The sequence below is a fragment of the Rousettus aegyptiacus genome, unplaced genomic scaffold (genome assembly GCF_014176215.1).
Source record: "Rousettus aegyptiacus isolate mRouAeg1 unplaced genomic scaffold, mRouAeg1.p scaffold_m13_p_12, whole genome shotgun sequence".
Taxonomy (NCBI): domain Eukaryota; kingdom Metazoa; phylum Chordata; class Mammalia; order Chiroptera; family Pteropodidae; genus Rousettus; species Rousettus aegyptiacus.
In genome coordinates, this window is record NW_023416287.1 from 10,490,720 (window position 1) to 10,509,155 (window position 18,436).

At 52.5% G+C, this 18,436-nt stretch overlaps 1 protein-coding gene across 6 annotated transcripts in view; it reads left to right on the plus strand.

Annotated features, from left to right (window-relative positions):
• Nucleotides 1–18,436, plus strand: part of ZNF335 (zinc finger protein 335) — a 23,462-nt gene continuing 5,026 nt past the window's right edge. The window contains exons 1-26 of one of the 6 annotated variants that reach the window (XM_036229342.1): nucleotides 1–629; nucleotides 1,965–2,205; nucleotides 3,020–3,097; nucleotides 3,343–3,648; nucleotides 3,742–3,873; nucleotides 4,719–4,865; nucleotides 6,083–6,335; nucleotides 6,417–6,594; nucleotides 7,570–7,682; nucleotides 9,127–9,145; nucleotides 9,270–9,386; nucleotides 9,472–9,548; nucleotides 9,634–9,794; nucleotides 10,569–10,801; nucleotides 11,838–11,934; nucleotides 12,067–12,161; nucleotides 14,598–14,857; nucleotides 15,781–15,892; nucleotides 15,969–16,343; nucleotides 17,062–17,204; nucleotides 17,285–17,439; nucleotides 17,578–17,681; nucleotides 17,773–17,850; nucleotides 18,022–18,105; nucleotides 18,195–18,260; nucleotides 18,341–18,422. In XM_036229342.1, coding sequence (XP_036085235.1) covers nucleotides 429–629; nucleotides 1,965–2,205; nucleotides 3,020–3,097; nucleotides 3,343–3,648; nucleotides 3,742–3,873; nucleotides 4,719–4,865; nucleotides 6,083–6,335; nucleotides 6,417–6,594; nucleotides 7,570–7,682; nucleotides 9,127–9,145; nucleotides 9,270–9,386; nucleotides 9,472–9,548; nucleotides 9,634–9,794; nucleotides 10,569–10,801; nucleotides 11,838–11,934; nucleotides 12,067–12,161; nucleotides 14,598–14,857; nucleotides 15,781–15,892; nucleotides 15,969–16,343; nucleotides 17,062–17,204; nucleotides 17,285–17,439; nucleotides 17,578–17,681; nucleotides 17,773–17,850; nucleotides 18,022–18,105; nucleotides 18,195–18,260; nucleotides 18,341–18,422 — 3,907 coding nt within the window. In that variant the 5' untranslated portion in view covers nucleotides 1–428. Of the gene's footprint in view, nucleotides 630–1,964; nucleotides 2,206–3,019; nucleotides 3,098–3,342; nucleotides 3,874–4,718; nucleotides 4,866–6,082; nucleotides 6,336–6,416; nucleotides 6,595–7,569; nucleotides 7,683–9,126; nucleotides 9,146–9,269; nucleotides 9,387–9,471; nucleotides 9,549–9,633; nucleotides 9,795–10,568; nucleotides 10,802–11,837; nucleotides 11,935–12,066; nucleotides 12,162–14,597; nucleotides 14,858–15,780; nucleotides 15,893–15,968; nucleotides 16,344–17,061; nucleotides 17,205–17,284; nucleotides 17,440–17,577; nucleotides 17,682–17,772; nucleotides 17,851–18,021; nucleotides 18,106–18,194; nucleotides 18,261–18,340; nucleotides 18,423–18,436 lie in introns of all 6 variants that reach the window. The other 5 variants (XM_036229341.1, XM_036229340.1, XM_036229343.1 and 2 more) reach the window with 5 other exon arrangements.

The following is an 18,436-nucleotide window of genomic DNA, read 5'->3' on the forward strand; positions in this document are numbered from 1 at the left end:
ACCAAGGGGGGCCTGTGGGCTGTACCACCGACCCTGCACTCGGGGAAACTCGGGGGTCCGAAGGGCCGAACCACTGAGTCCGGACGGGGCCCTTAGAGCGAACCACGCTACGGGAATCGTGGAGCGGAGAAGAGAGAAGGGTCATACCGGCCTTTGACCACCCTCCCGGGGCTAGGGAAGGTCCTTAGACTGGGAGGCAAGTCTTCTCGGTCATAGTTGCCCGAAGCTTCCCTCTGTACACACGAGAAAGCCTCGGCCCGTCGGAGACTCAGTCTTAGTGCCTGCGAAATGGGCACACGAGTGCAGCTGAGTGGGTCGTGGTTGCCCGCGCCAGTAAGGTGGCTCACCTGTACCAGTCCCCGTTACCTCTTCTCTCAGAGTGAAGGCCCCAGACCCCGCGCCCCACTGTCGGGCGGCCCCCGGAGTCGATGGAGGAGAACGAGGTGGAGAGTAGTAGCGACGCGGCCCCTGGGCCTGACCAGCCGGAGGAGCCCTCTGAGAGCGGCTTGGGTGTGGGCACCTCGGAAGCCGTGTCCGCCGACAGCAGCGACGCCGCGACCGCCCCAGGGCCAACAGAGGCCGATGACTCCGGCGTGGGGCAAAGTTCGGATCGCGGTAGCAGCTCTCTGGTATGGGGCCGTGCAGGCCGGCGTGGGTGGAGGCAGGGATCCCGAGCAGCTGTGCCTGGCAGCCAAGGGGAAGCAGCCAGCAAGGCTGGCTTATAACTAATGTTCGTTTTTGGTTTACTGTATGTCAGGCACCACACCGAGCCCCTAACGTGGAGTTTCTCCTTTAAGCCTCGTACTTTGTAAGTCATATACGACTCTCAGAAAAGGAAACCGAGGCACTGAACACTGACAGAGCCCAGATTCAAATCTAGGCTACCATCTTACCCATTGCTCTTATTCACTGCCATCACTCTTTGAGATAGATGAAGGTGTCCTGGTTCGAGTTGTGGCCCTGTCTCTGATTCACTGAGTACCTCTTTGAGGTTCTATCTTACCGTCTGTAAAATGGAGTGAGAACACCTGCTTCTGAGGGTGCTTTACTGTGAGCTCTACCAAACGTTTCCTTGGAAACACCTTTTAAAACCATTTTCTCCTGTCTCTGCCACTTCCCTATCACCCTGGTGATCTTGAGAGCAAGCTACCCAACTTCTAGCTCTCAGTTTCCCCACCTGAAAAGTGGGAGTGATAATTATACCTGCCTCCAATAGGGTTTTTGTGAGGGTTAAATGAATTAATATGTGCAAAGCAATTAAAACAGTGCTCAGCACATAGTGAACACTATTAGCCATTACCATTGTTATTATCTGCAAGATAGTGATCATTTTCAAGACATCACATTATTATTATCAAGACATCACTTTGAGGTCCAGGAGTTTCATTAATTCAGCAGAGTGGGCCTACCAGGTGCCCAGCTTGTGTTGGACCCTGGCAATACAGCAGGGGACAAGGCACATGTGGTCTCAGGCCTTATGGAGGGTACAGTCAGATCTGGGAGATATTACACTGCAGAGTTAATGGTGCCTTGTTGAGGAGACACAGGCAACTGCAGCACTGAGGATGGAGAGGTTCTAACTTAGCCTTTGGGGTCAGGGTCAGCTTTCTAGAAGGGGTACCAGCTAAATGGCAGTGAGAGAGCTGGGTAGGAGTTAGCCATGGTGCAGTGCTGGGAAGCATTTCAGAGAGAGGGAACAGCTTATCCAAAAGTCCAATGAAGATGGCTTCTCTTGGCTGTTATGTGGGAGATGTTGGGCCCTTTACCTGACCAGAGCCAGGGACTTTGAGACTTGTTCTTGGAGGGCTCTGCAACTAGAGAGCTTCTTGCACTGGTCCTCAGTGAGACTGAGGGTGTGTGTGATTCCACTTCCATGTCCTTGAGGAGCATGTCCAGTGGGTGGCAGCCTGTCCTGCCGCATCCCCAGCTCCTAAACTCCCTCTCTCCCTGTTTCTCGTCCCCAGGAGGAGGTATCCGAGAGCAGCTCAAGTACAGACCCCCTGCCCCATGGCTACCTCCCTGATTCATCTTCCGTATCCCATGGGCCAGTGGCAGGAGTGACAGAGGGCCCCCCAGCCCTTGTGCACTCCAGCGCACTCCCAGATCCCAACATGCTGGTATCCGACTGCACAGCTTCTTCCTCAGACCTGGGCTCGGCCATCGACAAGATCATTGAGTCTACCATTGGGCCCGACCTCATCCAGAGTGAGTGGGGCAGAGGGTGGCAAGAGTCAGTCCACTGAGGTTTCCCTGTGGAGCCCAGCAGAACCAGCTGTGCACACCGCAGGAGCACAAACTCAGGCAAATAACCCTACCATTCTGAATGTGTAACGTGGGAACAATAACCTCTGTCACATAGTGGTAAATGGTGTGAAGATTTAGTAATACAGCACAGTAAAGTTCTTAGCATAGTGCTTGGCAGGGGATAAGCGCTCAATACAGAAACAGTAACACCTAACTTTGTACTAGGGGTCTGTTCTGAAAACTTTACATCCAGTAGCTTTTTAATCCTAGGAACCCCAAAAGGTAGGTACTGTTATTCTCACAGTGGAGGGAAATCCGAGGTACCGAGGATGTAAAATAATTTACCCACTGTCACCAGCAAGTATTGGGCTATGATTTACCACACTGTACTGTCTATTGATGATACACGTAAAGGCCGTAGCACCTGGAAAAGCCATGGGATGGTCTGGAAAGCCAACCCTAAGAAAGTGGTGCAGGAGCTGGGCCTTAACCCTGGGCAAGTTCGGAGAGGGAGGAGGGTGACTCTCCAGGTTTAGTGGTCAAAGGCAGGGCAGCTGGGGTAGCCATGGCATCTGTGTAACTGTGGGCTGGCTACTGGACAGGCATGGCACACAAACCAGACCCCCAATAGCCCTGCTTTGGGTGGGCGATGGTGGGGGAGCCAACCGAAGCTCAGGGGGTTTGCAGCTGGTTTGCAGTAACATGAATGAGCCAGAATGAGTGTGGGCAGTGACAGTTTATTATCTGGGAATTCCCTCCCCACATGTCTGCCCAGGCTGCATCACTGTGACCAGTGCTGAGGATGGTGGGCCTGAGACTACACGGTACCTGATCCTGCAGGGACCAGACGATGGTAAGATCCTAGGCGTCAGACCTCGGGAGCCCTGCAGTAGGTGGAGGAGTAGGAGAGGCTCTGCCACAAAGTCACTGTGTGATCTTGACAGGTTATCTCCTACTCTGGGCCTCGGTTTCCCCAGTGTTACCCTGGTAGGGAGTTGGGTTTCAGGATCCCTGGGCCTGCCTCAGAAGGACAACTGTAGCTTGCGCCCAACCTCCTCTTTTACTTTTCTTCCCTCTAATTCCCTCATCCACCCCCAGGTGCCCCCATGGCATCACCAATGTCCAGTTCCACCCTGGCCCACAGCCTGGCAGCCATTGAGGCCCTGGCCGACGGCCCCACATCCACATCCACGTGCCTGGAGCCTCCTGAAGAAGCCCAGGGTGGGCCCAGCTCCCCAGCACAGCCTCCTCCAGCTTCTGGCACTGAAGAGCCGGACCTACAGAGCCTGGAGGCCATGATGGAGGTGGTTGTAGTGCAGCAATTCAAGTGCAAGATGTGTCAGTACCGGAGCAGCACCAAGGCCACACTATTGCGCCACATGCGGGAGAGACACTTCCGCCCAGGTGCATTGATAGCTGCCTGCCTGGCTGGGACTGCACAGGTCAGGGTGGGGTGCCAAGAGCCAGACATGGAATCTTGTTTTACTGCCCCCTCAGCAGCAGCAGCAACTAGTAAGAAGGGACGTCCACGGAAGTGGGGCACCTCCACCAAGACCCAGGAGGAAGAGGCGCCCGAGGAGGAAGACGATGATGACATTGTGGACGCTGGTGCTATTGATGACCTGGAGGGTAGGCCACCATGGCTGCCAGGCCTGCTAGCTCCATCCCCCTACAAATACTGAGCTCTTTCTGGCCCACATGGAGAGCCAGGAAAAAGGAATTTGTACAGGTGCTGCCACAGGTGTCTTCAGTATATGACAGAGGAGTTGGAGCTCTGGGATCAGGACCTCTGTGCAGTTGTGCAGGTTGTGCACTGACAAAGAGCACTTCTAAGAGGGCCGCATTCACATCTGTCCAACAGAAATAGACTGCAAGCCACATGTACTTTTTCTTTGTAGCCATTTTTTTTTTTAAGTAAAAAGAGAAGATGAAATTAAGTTTAATGATATATTTTACACTGTATCTAAAATATTATGTAGTATGCAATCATAAAAATTATTAGTTATTTTACTTTTTTCACACTAATTGAAATTTGATGTGTATCTTACACCTAATTATGTCACAGTTTAGGCTAGGCATATTTCAAGGGCTCAACATCTAGTTACTGGCTCCTGTATTGTCATAGACTCTGTCTGGCACAGTCATACAAATATTGTAGACTCGAATGTCTGTCTTTTTTCTTAGTGGCTGTAAAGTGTCTTGAGAAAAGGGTAGCTTTTTCCAGTTCACATAAAGATGTTGTATAAGGCAATGGTAGGTGTCAGGAAAGGTTCAGAGAAGTGACTTCAGGAAAAGAATGCACACTATCAGCCAAGGAGCATCAGGAGGGCTGCCTGGAGGAGGCATCACTGGTGGGCTTAGAGGAGTGAGCAGGGATCAAGAAGTAGGCCTTTTCCTTGAGGAGTGGGGCAAGGGATCAGGACTGAAAGGGTGGATCCAGCACTGATGGCCACCTTTTCTCACCGTCCCCACAGAAGACAGCGACTACAATCCAGCTGAAGATGAGCCCCGGGGCCGGCAGCTACGACCCCAGCGCCCCACTCCCAGTACCCTGAGACCCCGTAGGAGACCTGGCCGGCCCCGGAAGCTCCCCTGCCTGGAGACCTCAGACCTCCCGGATGGTGAGACTTGGTCTTGGGAGGGGCTGTGTGGGTGGGGCCAAGGGATGGGCGCCTTCCCTGCTTGCTTCAGTAAAGCCCTGGGGACCCAGTGCAGTTCAGAGCAGCATATCTCAAACTGGGGTGACCTGCAGATCTCTTCGATAAGGGGAAATCTCTCCCAAACCAGGCTTGAGGAAAAACCTTGAGTTAAGAAATCATATATCAGCCTTATGGAAAGGCTTTTCAGTGGTAAGTTGTCACAGCCCAGGGGAAGGTTTAGTCTGTATAGCTGAACTAGTAAGATAAGTTTTAAGTTTTATTACTGAAAAGACAACAAGGCCAAGGCCTGAGACTAATTCCAAGGAGCATTGGCTTGGAGCAGTACAGGCTGGGGAAAGGAATGACCCATTGTGGGCCAGAGTGCCAGCTCTGCCACCTACGAGCTATGTAACCTGGAGCATGTAACTTTGCCTCTTGAATCTCCTGTTCCGTTTTTATGAATGCAGGTGATAATACCTGCCTTTAGGATTGCTTTAAAGTGTAAATGTACACCAGAAAGCGCATGGTAGTTGTCTTTGTACATGCAATTGGGGGGAGGGGGGAATTGTTATATTTTTTTGTCTCCTTTTTAAAATAACTTTTTACCGAGTTATATGTGTGGAAAGCACACCTCTGGGCACAACTCATTGGATCTTCACAAGGTGAACACACTGTAAACTAGCACCCCATCAAGAGCACATTATGTTGAAATACTATTGATATGTGTACTCCCGTCTGTTCTCCAGCCACCCAGGCTCCCTGGGGAAAACCAAAGGGGTTAAAGTGCTGCTGTTGCTCTTGTCAGGTCAATGGAGCAGTTGTCATCTCCATTAATCAAATGGGGAAATTGAGACCTAGAGAGGGAGTGGCTTTGCCTGAGGACATACACGTGATTGATGAGTAGAGCCTAGCTAGCAGATCCGACTGGGAACGGTCCCCAGCTCTCTTGCTGCTGCTCCAGACTGTCACATTTAAGTCATGCTGTGCTAACAGCATGTCAGCGGCAAGCGGGGGGATATGTGTCTGTACTGCCCTCTATCTATACACAGGCTGTCCTTATCTGTCCCATGACCTGACGTGCCAGTCAGTGGACTATGACAGCGTGTGGAGGGGATATGTTTTGTCTGGCCTCTATCACACCTGCCCACATCTGTCCTGGTGTGTTGTGGCTGATTTGTGACCTGGCGCATCTGTGGCAGGTGTGGAAGGAGAGCCTCTAGTGACTTCCCAGAGCGGACAGAGCCCTCCGGAGCCACAGGACCCTGAGGCACCCAGCTCCTCGGGCCCAGGACAGCTGGTGGCCCTGGGCAAGGCAGGTAGGGTTCCCATGGAGCCTAGTGTGAGCCAGTCAGATGCAGAGAACACAGCACCCTCCTGCCAGGAGGAGCCCGACACCCCACCCCGCCGCCGTGGCCGACCCTCCAGGCGCTTCCTAGGCAAGAAATACCGCAAGTAAGTGGAACAGAGGTGAGGGTTGGGGAGGCAGCCAAGTGACCCCAGCTCAGCCAAGACCTCTCAACACCCTCCCGGCAGGTATTATTACAAGTCGCCCAAACCGCTTCTGCGGCCCTTCCTGTGCCGCATCTGTGGCTCCCGCTTCCTATCCCATGAGGACCTGCGCTTCCACGTAAATTCCCATGAGGCTGGAGACCCCCAGCTCTTCAAGTGCCTGCAATGCAGCTATCGCTCCCGCCGCTGGTCCTCACTCAAGGTTCGTGAGTTGCAGCTGGTAAGGAGAGTGGCCGGGAAGGGGAAGGCACAGGCCATGGCGGAAGAAGGGAGGCTGGATGAGAGCAGGCAAAACCTGACTGGTGGCGCTGAGAGGAAGCGGTTAACAGGGCCTTCCCTGGCACCCACTGCTTCAGCTTCGAGGGGCACACGTCTGGGCCGCCACGGGCTGTTTTGCAGGCCTCACTGCAAAGCAGCACTGCATCCCCAGGGGTGCTGTTTGCGTGGTGGGCAGCATAGTGTGCTTGTTCACCACCATAGCCAGAAGATGGCAGTAACGCTGGTTTTATCTAATTCAGGATGCTAAAAATTTCCCAGCAGATAGCAGTAACGTGTCTCAAGAGGGGCTCCTTTTTCTCATTAACCCGAATGTGTGGGCCTGCAGCAGCCCCATGCTATGTTTGCCCACCCTCATTTAGGCCTCATGCAGCTAAGGAGGTCAGAGGTGTTAGTAGTCCCATTTTACTGACCCAGGAAACTACAGCTTGGCTGGACCAAAATGAGGCAGCAAGTTGGCTGTCACTGGGGATAGGGTGGGGATGGGGGCGCGTCCTCAAGCACAGATGGCCAGAACCCCTATGCTTTTTGCATGCCATGCATCCTCTTCAGACAAGGACTCATGACCTGGAAGTTGTTTTCTGGAATCCTAACGGTGGGGAGGGTGTACACCATGGAGCTCTGCCACTTGGGTTCAGCTCCAAATTCACAAGGTCACTCTGGGACTGTAACAAGTCACTTTACTTTGAGCCTCAGTATCTTCTTCTTTCAAATGGTCAGTGGGCGGTATGGTGCAGAGCAGGTGCTCTCGATGGGGAGAGTCTGCAACCCTTACAGGCCCTGACCCTGGCAGTACTCCCTCATTCTGTGAGCCCACTCCCACAGTAGCTCTAGGGCTGCGGTGAGGTGCAGCAGGCGGGGAGGCCGAGCTCAGCCCACTGTCCTTTTGCCTCTCTCCCAGGAGCACATGTTCAACCATGTGGGCAGTAAACCCTACAAGTGTGACGAATGCAGCTATACCAGCGTCTACCGGAAGGACGTCATCCGGCATGCAGCTGTGCACAGCAGGGACCGGTCAGTGGGTGTGAGTGGGATGGGGCCGGGGTGGGAAAGTGGAGGCCCAGGATAACCATGGTTTCCAGTTAGTGAGCACGTGCTCAGGGCCAGCCATTTGTAGCACTTTACAGACATTGGAAAGGTAAGGCCACTCATCCCAGATGACTTGGCTCAGAAGAAGGCAGTAGCAGGGCCTTGAGGTCCCTTAGTCTTTTCCTTGCTATGAGCTTTAGTTTCCCATCTGTAAGGTGGGGACAGTCATTGGTGAGGAGAGTAAAGGAAATTGTGTACCTGAAGGGGCTCATTAAATGATCTAAAGATCTTCCAGACTCCAGGTCCACACTCTTCTTTCATGGCACCTAAAGGGCAGACTTAGGACAAGTGGGCGGCCAGACAAAAATCTTCAGGGGCCTAGTGATACCTCTCTGAATTATAGTTCAGTCTGCAGCTTTAGGAAGGAGTTAGCTTCACAGGAAGGTGGGGAGTGAGTAGAGATTAGGTATAGGGATCCGCAATTCCAAAAGAAATTAAAATAGCTTATTCATATATAATTTGCAAATCAGAATAGTAGCTCCCAGTATGAACCAAAGACTTGCTGGCAAGAATTGGGGCGTGGGGAGGTAAGGGGTGGGCAGGATTTTTAAAAGGAGAAGGGAAACTAGATTATGAACTTAGCATTCTTTTTCTTTTTTCATATTGCAATATATAAATGTATCGAATCAACAGGTACACACCTTGTTCATTTTCTGATTGGATTTTTCAACACTGGGTTGACTCAGTGGTCAGCAAATGGGGCTACGATACAAAAACTATCGCTAACATGTGATTAGGCATCTGTCAGTGACCTAGTTCCAGTTCAGGCTTGTAGAACAAAAGCTTTGGGGTTACTCAACAGAAATCAAACAGCACAGAGAGACCGTTTTTTCTGTAGGCAGTTCCCAAGCCTGAGGAGCGGCGTCGTGCTCTGTAAGCAGCCTCTGAGTTCAAACTACGGAACTCCAGATGCTGGGAATATGTTATGACAGTTCTTATAAGTCTTCAGGTTTCAAACTGTGTTTATGGGAAAGCCAGCTCTCCAGAAGGCTTATAGGTTTTCTTAAGGAAAAAAAAGGAAGGGAGTTTTGTGTCCAAGCAGGATTAGGGATGACAAGTCTACTAGTTTAACAGCATTCTTTCCCGTGGGACTTCTCAGAGCCTTTAAAATGCAAATGTATTTTGTAGCTGTGTGAGAGAGAATGCACCATTCCAAAACATAGTGAAGTACAGAACTTACAGTACCCTCTTAGCATTTTCCCCAGTGAACTCCTGCTAGGGATTGGGAAATAGCGGTCTAAGAGAAAGGGGCTTGGGTGGAGAGTAGGGACACCCAGGGCTGAGACGGGGCCAGGGTCTGGTCCATACTAGACGGTTTGGGGTGGGCTTGGGGAAGTGATGGTCTAACTCCTGTACCTTCCTCCCCCAGGAAGAAGAGGCCAGATCCGGTAAGTCTGGGGCACTGGCCTGGGAAGGGAGCTACTTGAGGGCTGCTCGTGGGGGTAGGGGCAGGAAATGAGGCCTCTCCTCCACTTCTCTTTCTCCATTCTGCCCCCTCTTGTCCCTTTCCAGACCCCAAAGCTGAGCTCCTTCCCCTGCCCTGTGTGTGGTCGTGTCTACCCCATGCAGAAGAGACTCACGCAGCACATGAAGACACATAGCACTGAGAAGCCCCATATGTGTGATAAGGTGGGTGGGGCCGAAGGCTGGGCAAGAGTGGGGTCAGGGGGCTTCCCAGGGTGATCCACCACCCAACTCAGCCCATCCCTTACAGTGTGGAAAGTCCTTTAAGAAGCGCTACACCTTCAAGATGCACCTGCTCACACACATCCAGGCTGTCGCCAACCGCAGGTATACCCTCTGGGAGGCCCCTGGGGCTGGAGCAACCTCGACCTTCACCCCACTGCTGAGCTGCCCTCCCTCTGACCACTCCCAGATTCAAGTGTGAGTTCTGCGAGTTCGTTTGCGAGGACAAGAAGGCACTGCTGAACCACCAGCTGTCCCATGTCAGTGACAAGCCCTTCAAATGCAGCTTTTGCCCCTATCGCACCTTCCGAGAGGACTTCCTGCTGTCTCACGTGGCTGTCAAGCACACTGGTCAGGCCAGCCGCACCCCTCCCTATCAGCCCTTAACTCACTGTGGCCCACAGTCAGAGAGAGGCTCAGCTCTGTCCCCCTTTCCCCGCTGCAGCGCAGCCAGGGCCCTTTAATTCTAAAGGGAATTCCCTTGGGGGTATCACTGTTAACCTCAGCTCCAGTTCCAGCTCAGCCCACTACTCTCAGGGTGGCCCTGGGCCATTCACTTTCCCTGATCCTTCCTTAGCTGTGAAATGGGAAAATCAGAAGTACCTACCCTATGGTGATTATGAAAGTCAGTTCTGTTCGTTCCCTGAGCCCTGACTCTCCGCTGGGTGCTGAGGCTAGAGTCAGGTCTTAGATAGGCCCTGCCCTCAGCAGATGAAGTAGCAGACATAGCATCGATCATGTTCTTGTCCCACGGAGGGTGTACAACAAAAGTTGGTTCTTTCTTCTCCTTGGTGCCCAGCCTTCTGGCAGGCACACTGGGGAGATTAGAGACAGGAAGCCAGGGGCTCCATTCACCCGCTTCCTGTCTACCTGGGGGCCAGTGGTTCATAAAAGGCATGTGTAGTCAGTCATGAGACCTTAAAAAGACTATGAGTGCAGAGAGCGGACCTGGCTTCTCCCTCGGCTCACCACCATGGACAGCGGCAGGTGTTTGCCTGAGTTAAAGCAGTCACTGGGAGTTAATCAGTTGGAGAGGTCCTTGGGGTTATGGTAGGCTTCCAGGAGAGGGAAGAGGGCAGACAAGGGGGTGGGCAGGAGCAAGCATCCCCCCACGTGTGCCTACAGGGGCCAAGCCCTTTGCTTGTGAGTACTGCCACTTCAGCACACGGCACAAGAAGAATCTACGCCTGCACGTCCGGTGCCGACACGCAAGCAACTTCGAGGAGTGGGGGCGGCGCCACCCTGAGGAGCCCCCCTCCCGCCGTCGTCCCTTCTTCTCTGTGCAGCAGATTGAGGAGCTGAAGCAACAGCACAGTACAGCCCCCGGACTACCCCCCAGCTCCCTAGGACCTCCTGAAGTAAGCTCAGCAAAGCAGGCAGCAGACAGAAGGGGCTTGGGGACATGGCCTGGGATGACAGTGTGATGTCCATCCTCATTTGCACATGGGGTACAACAAAGTGATCCCTGTTCTGGATTGTGGTAAAGACCAATTGGGGTCACAGACATGCCAGCCCTAAGCTCAGAGTAGGAGTGGCTTTCCAATGCTAATAATAAGAGAGTGGGAATCTCACTAGTTAAATTGTGGTACTAGCCTGTGGCCATGCCACCCGATCAAGCCCGATCCCATCTGATCTCAGAAGCTAAGCAGGGTCAGGCCTGGTTAGTGCTTGAGGGGAGACCACCTAGGAAGATCAGGTGCCGTAAGGCGTAAAAAAAAAAATTGTGGTACTAGTTTATTATTCTCTCATGTAAAAGATTAGTCCAAAAGTCAGCAGTCCAGGGCTGGTGTGACATCTCCGTGGTCAGTCATCAGGGACCAGGCTCTCTCCGTATTTTTTCCCAGCCCTCTTAGGCATATGACTTACATCTTTGTGGTTGCCTCATGATTCAGTATAGCTGCTGGAGCTCCAGCCTTCCTAGCCACATCCTGGGCAAGAAATGGGAGGAAAAAATGGGGGAAGGGCAAGAAGGATGCCTACCATCTATCCATCCGTCTCCCTCGTGAACTTTACCAGAAACTCCTGCTCAGCCATGTGGCCATACTTTACCAAACTGCAGGGGAGACTGAGAAACATAGTCCTGTAGCAGAGTACGTTGCTTCCCAACTCCCCCACCAAAAGATGGACCTGTGTGCTGATGGAACACAGGCTCTGAAATCAGTCTTGTGTTCAAGTCCCAGTTCTGCTTACTAGCTGTGAGATCTTAAGCCAGATGCTTTACTTCTTTGAGCCTTCGCCAGTTAATTTGTAATATTGAGTTGGCAAATAACTTGAAGAGTGGTCGTGAAGATGAAACAGGCCAACAGATATAAAGTGCCCAACACAAGCAGGGCTCGGTAAATGGCACTTGAATCAGAGCTGCCCTCTCTCAGGGCTGGCCATATCCCCACCCAGCAGGTCCCCCCAGAGGCAGCACCTTCACAGTCACCTGAGGCCCCCCCACTGCTCTGTTCTGACACCCTGGGTGGCGCCACCATCATCTACCAACAAGGTGAGCTCTGAGGGCGGGTAGGAGCCAGGGTGCTGGGCAGGGGCGGAGCTTGTGCTAATGGGGGCTGAAGCATAGGAAGGGGGTCATTGGGTACCAGTTTTCCAGCCGTTTCTAAGGTCCCACCCACCCCAGGAGCTGAGGAGTCAACCGCCATGGCCACACAGACAGCCTTGGATCTGCTGCTGAACATGAGTGCTCAGCGAGAACTGGGGGGTGCTGCCTTACAGGTGAGCCAGCTGGGGACCTCTTCCCCTGCCCAGGTACCTTAGGTGCCATCTCTACGCTGGACACTGAGAGGAGAGGAGAGTGATGAGACAGATATCCCCACCCTTGGGGAGCTTCCGGTTAGGGAGACAGACCCACTGACATCCAGTGGGCGCGTGCATGAGGGAGGGACCAGCTATGCCAGGAAGCCCCAGGAGGACAGGGAGGTCAGAGGATCTCCCATTCCATTCTTCAGAGTCGCCAGTGACCTCCGCCATGCTGAGCGGTAAGCACCACTTCCTCGCCTTCTGGGGCCCTGTTGTTTGGTTTTCCTGCTGGCTCTGTGGCCTCCCTGTTCCCGTGGGTCTGAACTGGCTTCTCTTCTAGGCTAGTGCTCTCATTCATGACACCTTTTACAGCCTGAGGACTCCAAGGCTTTCTCCAGCTCAGACCTCTCTCTTGTCCGTGCAACTCAAGCCTACACATGTTCCCCCAAGTTCATCATCTTTACTTCTCCCTCCTCCACTCTGCTGCCTGGGATCAACTTCCCCCCTGCCTCCTTCCCCGCTGCATCTCCCTGTACTTCTCAGACAGGGAGAAGTTCCTCCTGCCTCCTGTCTCCCAGCCTTTGGAAAGATGTAGTGTGTGTATTTGGAATGATAAATTCCAGGAACTTGGAGCAATAATGTGCTGCTGGGGGCTGGGGCACAGACAACACACGCAGCGGGGAGCGTGGCGTTGGACCCACACATCTCCATAGGATTTAGCTCTTGGCGTTTGGGGGTGTAGAGAAATCTTACATTTTTAGATAGTTAAATGTATCAGCCTTTTATCATTTTTGCCTTTGGTGTCATCCCTAGAAAGGTCGCCTTACCTCCAAGACTGTATAAACATTGATTTGAACTTTTTTTATTAGTTTCAATTTTTACACTTAAACCCTCACTCCAGTTTATTTTGAGTGTATGCAGAAAGGCAGGGGAATAACTTTTTTTTCCCAAAAGTTGTCCAGTGCTGTATATCAAATAATCTTCCCCCATGGTTCGAATTGTCCCCTTTATCATGTTCTAGATTCCCACGTGGATAGGAGTCTGTTTCTAGATGTTTTGTTGATCTGTTTTCTCATGTTAGTATCATGCATTTTGGGTTTTATTTTTTTCTCATTACAAAAGTATAGGCTAATTAAAAAACAAAACGAACATTAAGAAATGTTCTAGACATAAGGTGAGAGTCCTTAATGGTCTTCCCTTCCCTCAGGTAACCACTGTTAGTGGGTTAAGTATTTCTCCAGTTTTGTCCATGTGCACACTAACACATAGGCCTTTTGTTCCTTAACAAATGGGATCGCACTGTGCATCTTGACAACCTGTCCCTTCTTCACTCGGCAGAACGGGAGGCACGGCCTGGCCGGCACATGCAGATCTTCCTACAAATCTCCACATCACACCTCCACATCCTTCCATCATTCATTTGTTCTAAAGTTCGTGTAGTCAGTCCTTGATTGGTTGGGTTATTTCCAGTTTCTCATTAACTCAAGGCAGTGCTTTAGTACGCATATATTTTTAGGTGCTCATAAACCTTCTGTGTAACAAGTATATTTTATGGTCATAATTTATAATTTTGTGAATCACATTTATGATTTTGTGATCATACATAAGATTGACTTTTTGGATGTTCGTAGACCATTTTATTCTCTGACCTACCTTTTTGTGTCCTATATTGATTTAATTTTTAATTAAATTGTTAGGTTTTTTATTACTGCTTTGCAAGAGCTCTTTGTATATGAAGGAAGTCCACCTATTCTCTCTCCTACAAATTGTTAGGTCACACCAACTCACCCCCAATTCCTTAGTTTTCTGATTTCATTTTATGGTTTGTTTTGCTGTAGCTTTTAGCATGTGTTTATGTCATGACTAGAAAACTATTCCCACTGCAGGATTATAAAAATACTTATCCACATTTTCTCTTCATAGTTTTAGTTTTATTATTACATTTTAGTCTTTAATCCATTTGAAGCAGACTTTGGAGTAGGATGTGAGGTCAGGCTCTTGACTTTTTTTTCTTAAATACTTTGCCTCTTGTCCCTCTATCCCAAGATTTCTCAACCTTGGCACTTTGGGCCAGATAATTTTGTTGTTGAGCCATCTGTGCATTGTGGGATGTTTAGCAGCCCTGACCTCTACTCCATAAACGCCAGTTGCGACAACCAAAAAATGTCTCCAGACAGTGATTGCCCAAGGCCCCTGGTGGCCATTGTCACTACTCTGGTCTCGTTAAGTCTATTGCCAGTTGCTGGGTGGGATTTGGAAATCCAGGGTGTTGGGGTTGTACAAATGAGTTGTGGTGGCACTGAGTCTGGCCAGAGCCCGGGTGAGTTTTGAGACCCTGAGATAGCAAAGGGCCTTGAACACCAGCTCCTTTACAACAGACCCTGCTCAAAATGCCCATTGGTGCCATCGCAGGTGGCTGTGGTGAAGTCAGAGGATGCGGAAGCAGAGTTAGCATCCCCTGGTGGGCAGCCCTCCCCAGCAAGTGCCACTCCACAAGTGGTAACCCTCCATGTGGCAGAGCCAGGAGGCGGTGTGGCAGCCGAGAGCCAGCTAGGCACCCCTGACCTACAGCAGATCACCCTGGCACCCGGCCCATTTGGCGGGGCTGGCTACAGCGTCATCACAGCACCCCCTATGGAAGAGGGGACATCAGCTCCTGGCACACCTTACAGGTAAGACCTGCCATCTGCAAGGCCTCCTTTAGGCAGTTACAGGTATTCTGGGTGGAGTCAGATGAGGACCTTGCCCATCCAAGCCTAGTTGGCAGGAGTTGGAAATCCTAATACATATGAAGTGGCCATAAGGGAGTCGCATCCTTCTCAGGAAGGCAGAAGCTACTATTTTTTTGCCACTTAAATGTTCCAGGCACTTGACATTCATGAACTCATGTAAGCTATTCCCATGAGATCCATGTTTCTCTCATTTTACAAATGAAGAAACTGACTACAGAGTTTAACTCACCTAAGGTGAGACATGCAGTAGGTGAGAATTTGAACCCTGCTCCCTTTGGTTCCAAAGCCCGTGTGTTCTTTGTTCTGGATGATTCCAAAGGTATAGTCCAGTTTTGACCTTCAGAGTAAGCTAAGGCTCCTTGCTGGCATCGAAGGCCTGACACTGGGCTTCTTCCACACTGAGCGAGTTTGGGGCAAAAATGTTTATCATTTGTTTGTTAGCGAGTTTGGGGCAGAAATGTTTATCATTTGTTTGTTGACCAAACTCCTGAGCAGTCTAAGGAAGTTCTGAATCCAAATACCAAACTCTAGCTGAGGTGGGTCAGGATCACTGGGCCAGCACCTGGGGAGCCCAGTCTCTTGGCACCTGCCCTTTACTTTTAGGATGTGGGTGCTTGTCAGCTCTGTCTCTCCCACTTGGCCAGACTTAGGATGGCCTGTGGGGCCCTCCGCCTCGCTGGCCCTTACCACTTCTGAGCAGGACAATACTTCGGACAGTAGGGATTTAGCTGGTAAAGGGCCAAGCCAGGGTGCAGTCCACGAGCCCCTCTGCAGTGCAGTAACCGCTCACTTGATGTCCTTGGGGAAGGGGACTCCTGTCCCCTCACAGAAGCATGAATCACCCTTTCCCTCTGTGCCCACAGCGAGGAGCCCCCAGGGGAGGCAGCCCAGGCTGTGGTTGTGAGCGACACCCTGAAGGAATCTGGCACCCACTACATCATGGCAGCTGACGGGACCCAGCTGCATCACATCGAGGTGAGGCTGGGCAGCTCACGCCACCCCATTTCCTACCTGTCCCTCCTCAGCACCTCATGCTCCCATCTCTCCACAGCTGACTGCAGATGGCTCCATTTCCTTCCCAAGTCCTGATGCCCTGCCCTCTGCAGCAAAGTGGCCCCTGCTGCAATGTGGGGGGCCACCCAGAGACGGTCCTGAGCCCCCCTCTCCAGCCAGGACTCACCCGCTAGGGGACTCTCAGGGCTCTGCCTCCCCGCCTCCAACAGCCAGCAAAGCCCTGGGCCTGGTAGGGCCCCCCTCATCACCATCTGCAGCCACTGCATCGTCAAAGAAGTTCTCCTGCAAGATTTGTGCAGAGGCCTTCCCTGGGCGAGCTGAGATGGAGAGTCACAAACGGGCCCACGCCGGGCCGAGTGCCTTCAAGTGCCCTGACTGCCCCTTCAGCGCCCGCCAGTGGCCCGAGGTCCGGGTAGGTACCGCCCCCTGTGCCTCTGCTGACACTCACTTAGTTAAGAAACCTTAACTGGGCATTGCCTTGAGCCAGCCCTCTGCTCCCCTCTAGTCAGAGGTGACTCAGCAAGGCTCTCAGGGGGCTCAGTCTGCAGAGAGGGAGACTGAACGTAACATGCCCGACAGCGTCCCCAGAGTGAACAGTGCACATGGCAGGGGACAAGTCAAGTGGACTCGGTGCTAGGAGATGTCACAGGTGGTGTTGCAGCATGAGCTGTGCTTGGGGAAATTCAAGTTGTTGAAAATGTGGCGGGTATGGAGTTCAAAGGTTGTTCCAGGGCCAGTTCATGGTCCAGTTTGGGGGGCTCCCTCCCTTCATCTGAGGATTTCGTTTTCAGTTTGACCTTGCATAAAATCCTTCACAGCAGCTCGGTGAGGGGAGCTGGGTCCAGAGCCCTAGAATGTCAGGGCTGAGGGCAACCTCAGAGGTCACTTCATCCAAATCCGTGTGTCACATAGGGGTAAACTGAGTCTGAAAGCAGGGACAGGATTTTCCAAGTGACCTAATGATGGAACCCATGGCTTTTCCCTCTCAAGCATACAGCACCAAACCTTGGTCTGGTTTGTGTTTTTTACCCATCTCCTCCCAAATCCACTTCCGAGGGTAGGTTCCGTGTCGGCTCTGTGGGAGCTCTGTCCTGACCCAGCGGATGCCCCCCACCCCGCTCCTCCCGTAGGCCCACATGGCGCAGCACTCGAGCCTGCGGCCTCACCAGTGCAACCAGTGCAGCTTTGCTTCCAAGAACAAGAAGGACCTGCGGCGGCACATGCTGACCCACACCAACGAGAAGCCTTTTTCATGCCACCTCTGTGGGCAGCGGTGAGGCCGGCAACAGGTGGGCTGGGGCTGCTGAGGAGCGATGGTAGGGCCACCCCTGAGCCTTCATCCCTCCCCAACAGTTTCAACCGGAATGGGCACCTCAAGTTCCACATCCAGCGGCTACATAGTCCCGATGGGAGAAAGGCAGGAACCCCTACCGCCCGGGCCCCAGCCCAGACCCCCACCCAGACCATCATCCTGAACAGTGATGACGAGACACTGGCCACACTGCACAGTGAGCTGCCCTAGGGGCCCCAGGGTGGGCCAGGGGCTTGAGCCACCACTTCAGAAAGCACCTTTGGGTCATGGTGGGGGCCCGGGCATTTCACGTTTCTCTGTAGCCCCTGAGTGAGCATCCTTCATCTCTGTCCAGCCGCACTCCAGTCCGGTCATGGGGTCCTGGGCCCAGAGCAACTTCAGCAGGCACTGGGCCAGGAACACATTATTGTGGCCCAGGAGCAGACGGTGACCAATCAGGTGAGTCTGGTTTGGGGGCCCTGCTGGCAGGTCAAGGGCAAGGGCAGAGGTGCATAGAGACCTGAGGCTAGAGCTGGCTTGGCCCTGGCAGGAGGAAGCCACCTACATTCAAGAGATCACCACAGCAGACGGCCAGACAGTACAGCATCTGGTGACCTCTGACAACCAGGTGAGCTGCTGCTGAAGACTTCAGCACCCCACTTTTGGGGAGAACAGTACTTTCCAAGCCACCTCTCCTAGGGTATTGCCAATGGTGGATGTCCCCGATCCCCCTGCTCTGCTGTCCTGAGCTCCTGGTGGGTGGAGCCCTAGCACCTGCCTCCTTTCCACCCTACTTCAGGTACAGTACATCATCTCTCAGGATGGAGTCCAGCACCTGCTCCCCCAGGAATATGTTGTGGTCCCAGAGGGCCATCACATCCAGGTAGTCCAGACCTAGGGCAAGGATGGATTTGTGAGGGGAGGGATGCACAACCTCCCTCTGGGATCACCAGATCAACTTCCTCTCTCTAGGTACAGGAGGGCCAGATCACACACATCCAGTATGAACAGGGAGCCCCATTCCTTCAGGAGTCCCAGGTAGGACCCTTGGGGGACCAAGTGGAACATGAGCAGGGCTCTAATTACAAGGCCACATCTCATTGGCTGCTTTTCTCCAGATCCAGTACGTGCCTGTGTCTCCAGGCCAGCAGCTTGTCACACAGGCCCAGCTTGAGGCTGCAGCACACTCAGCTGTAACAGGTACGGATGGGGCT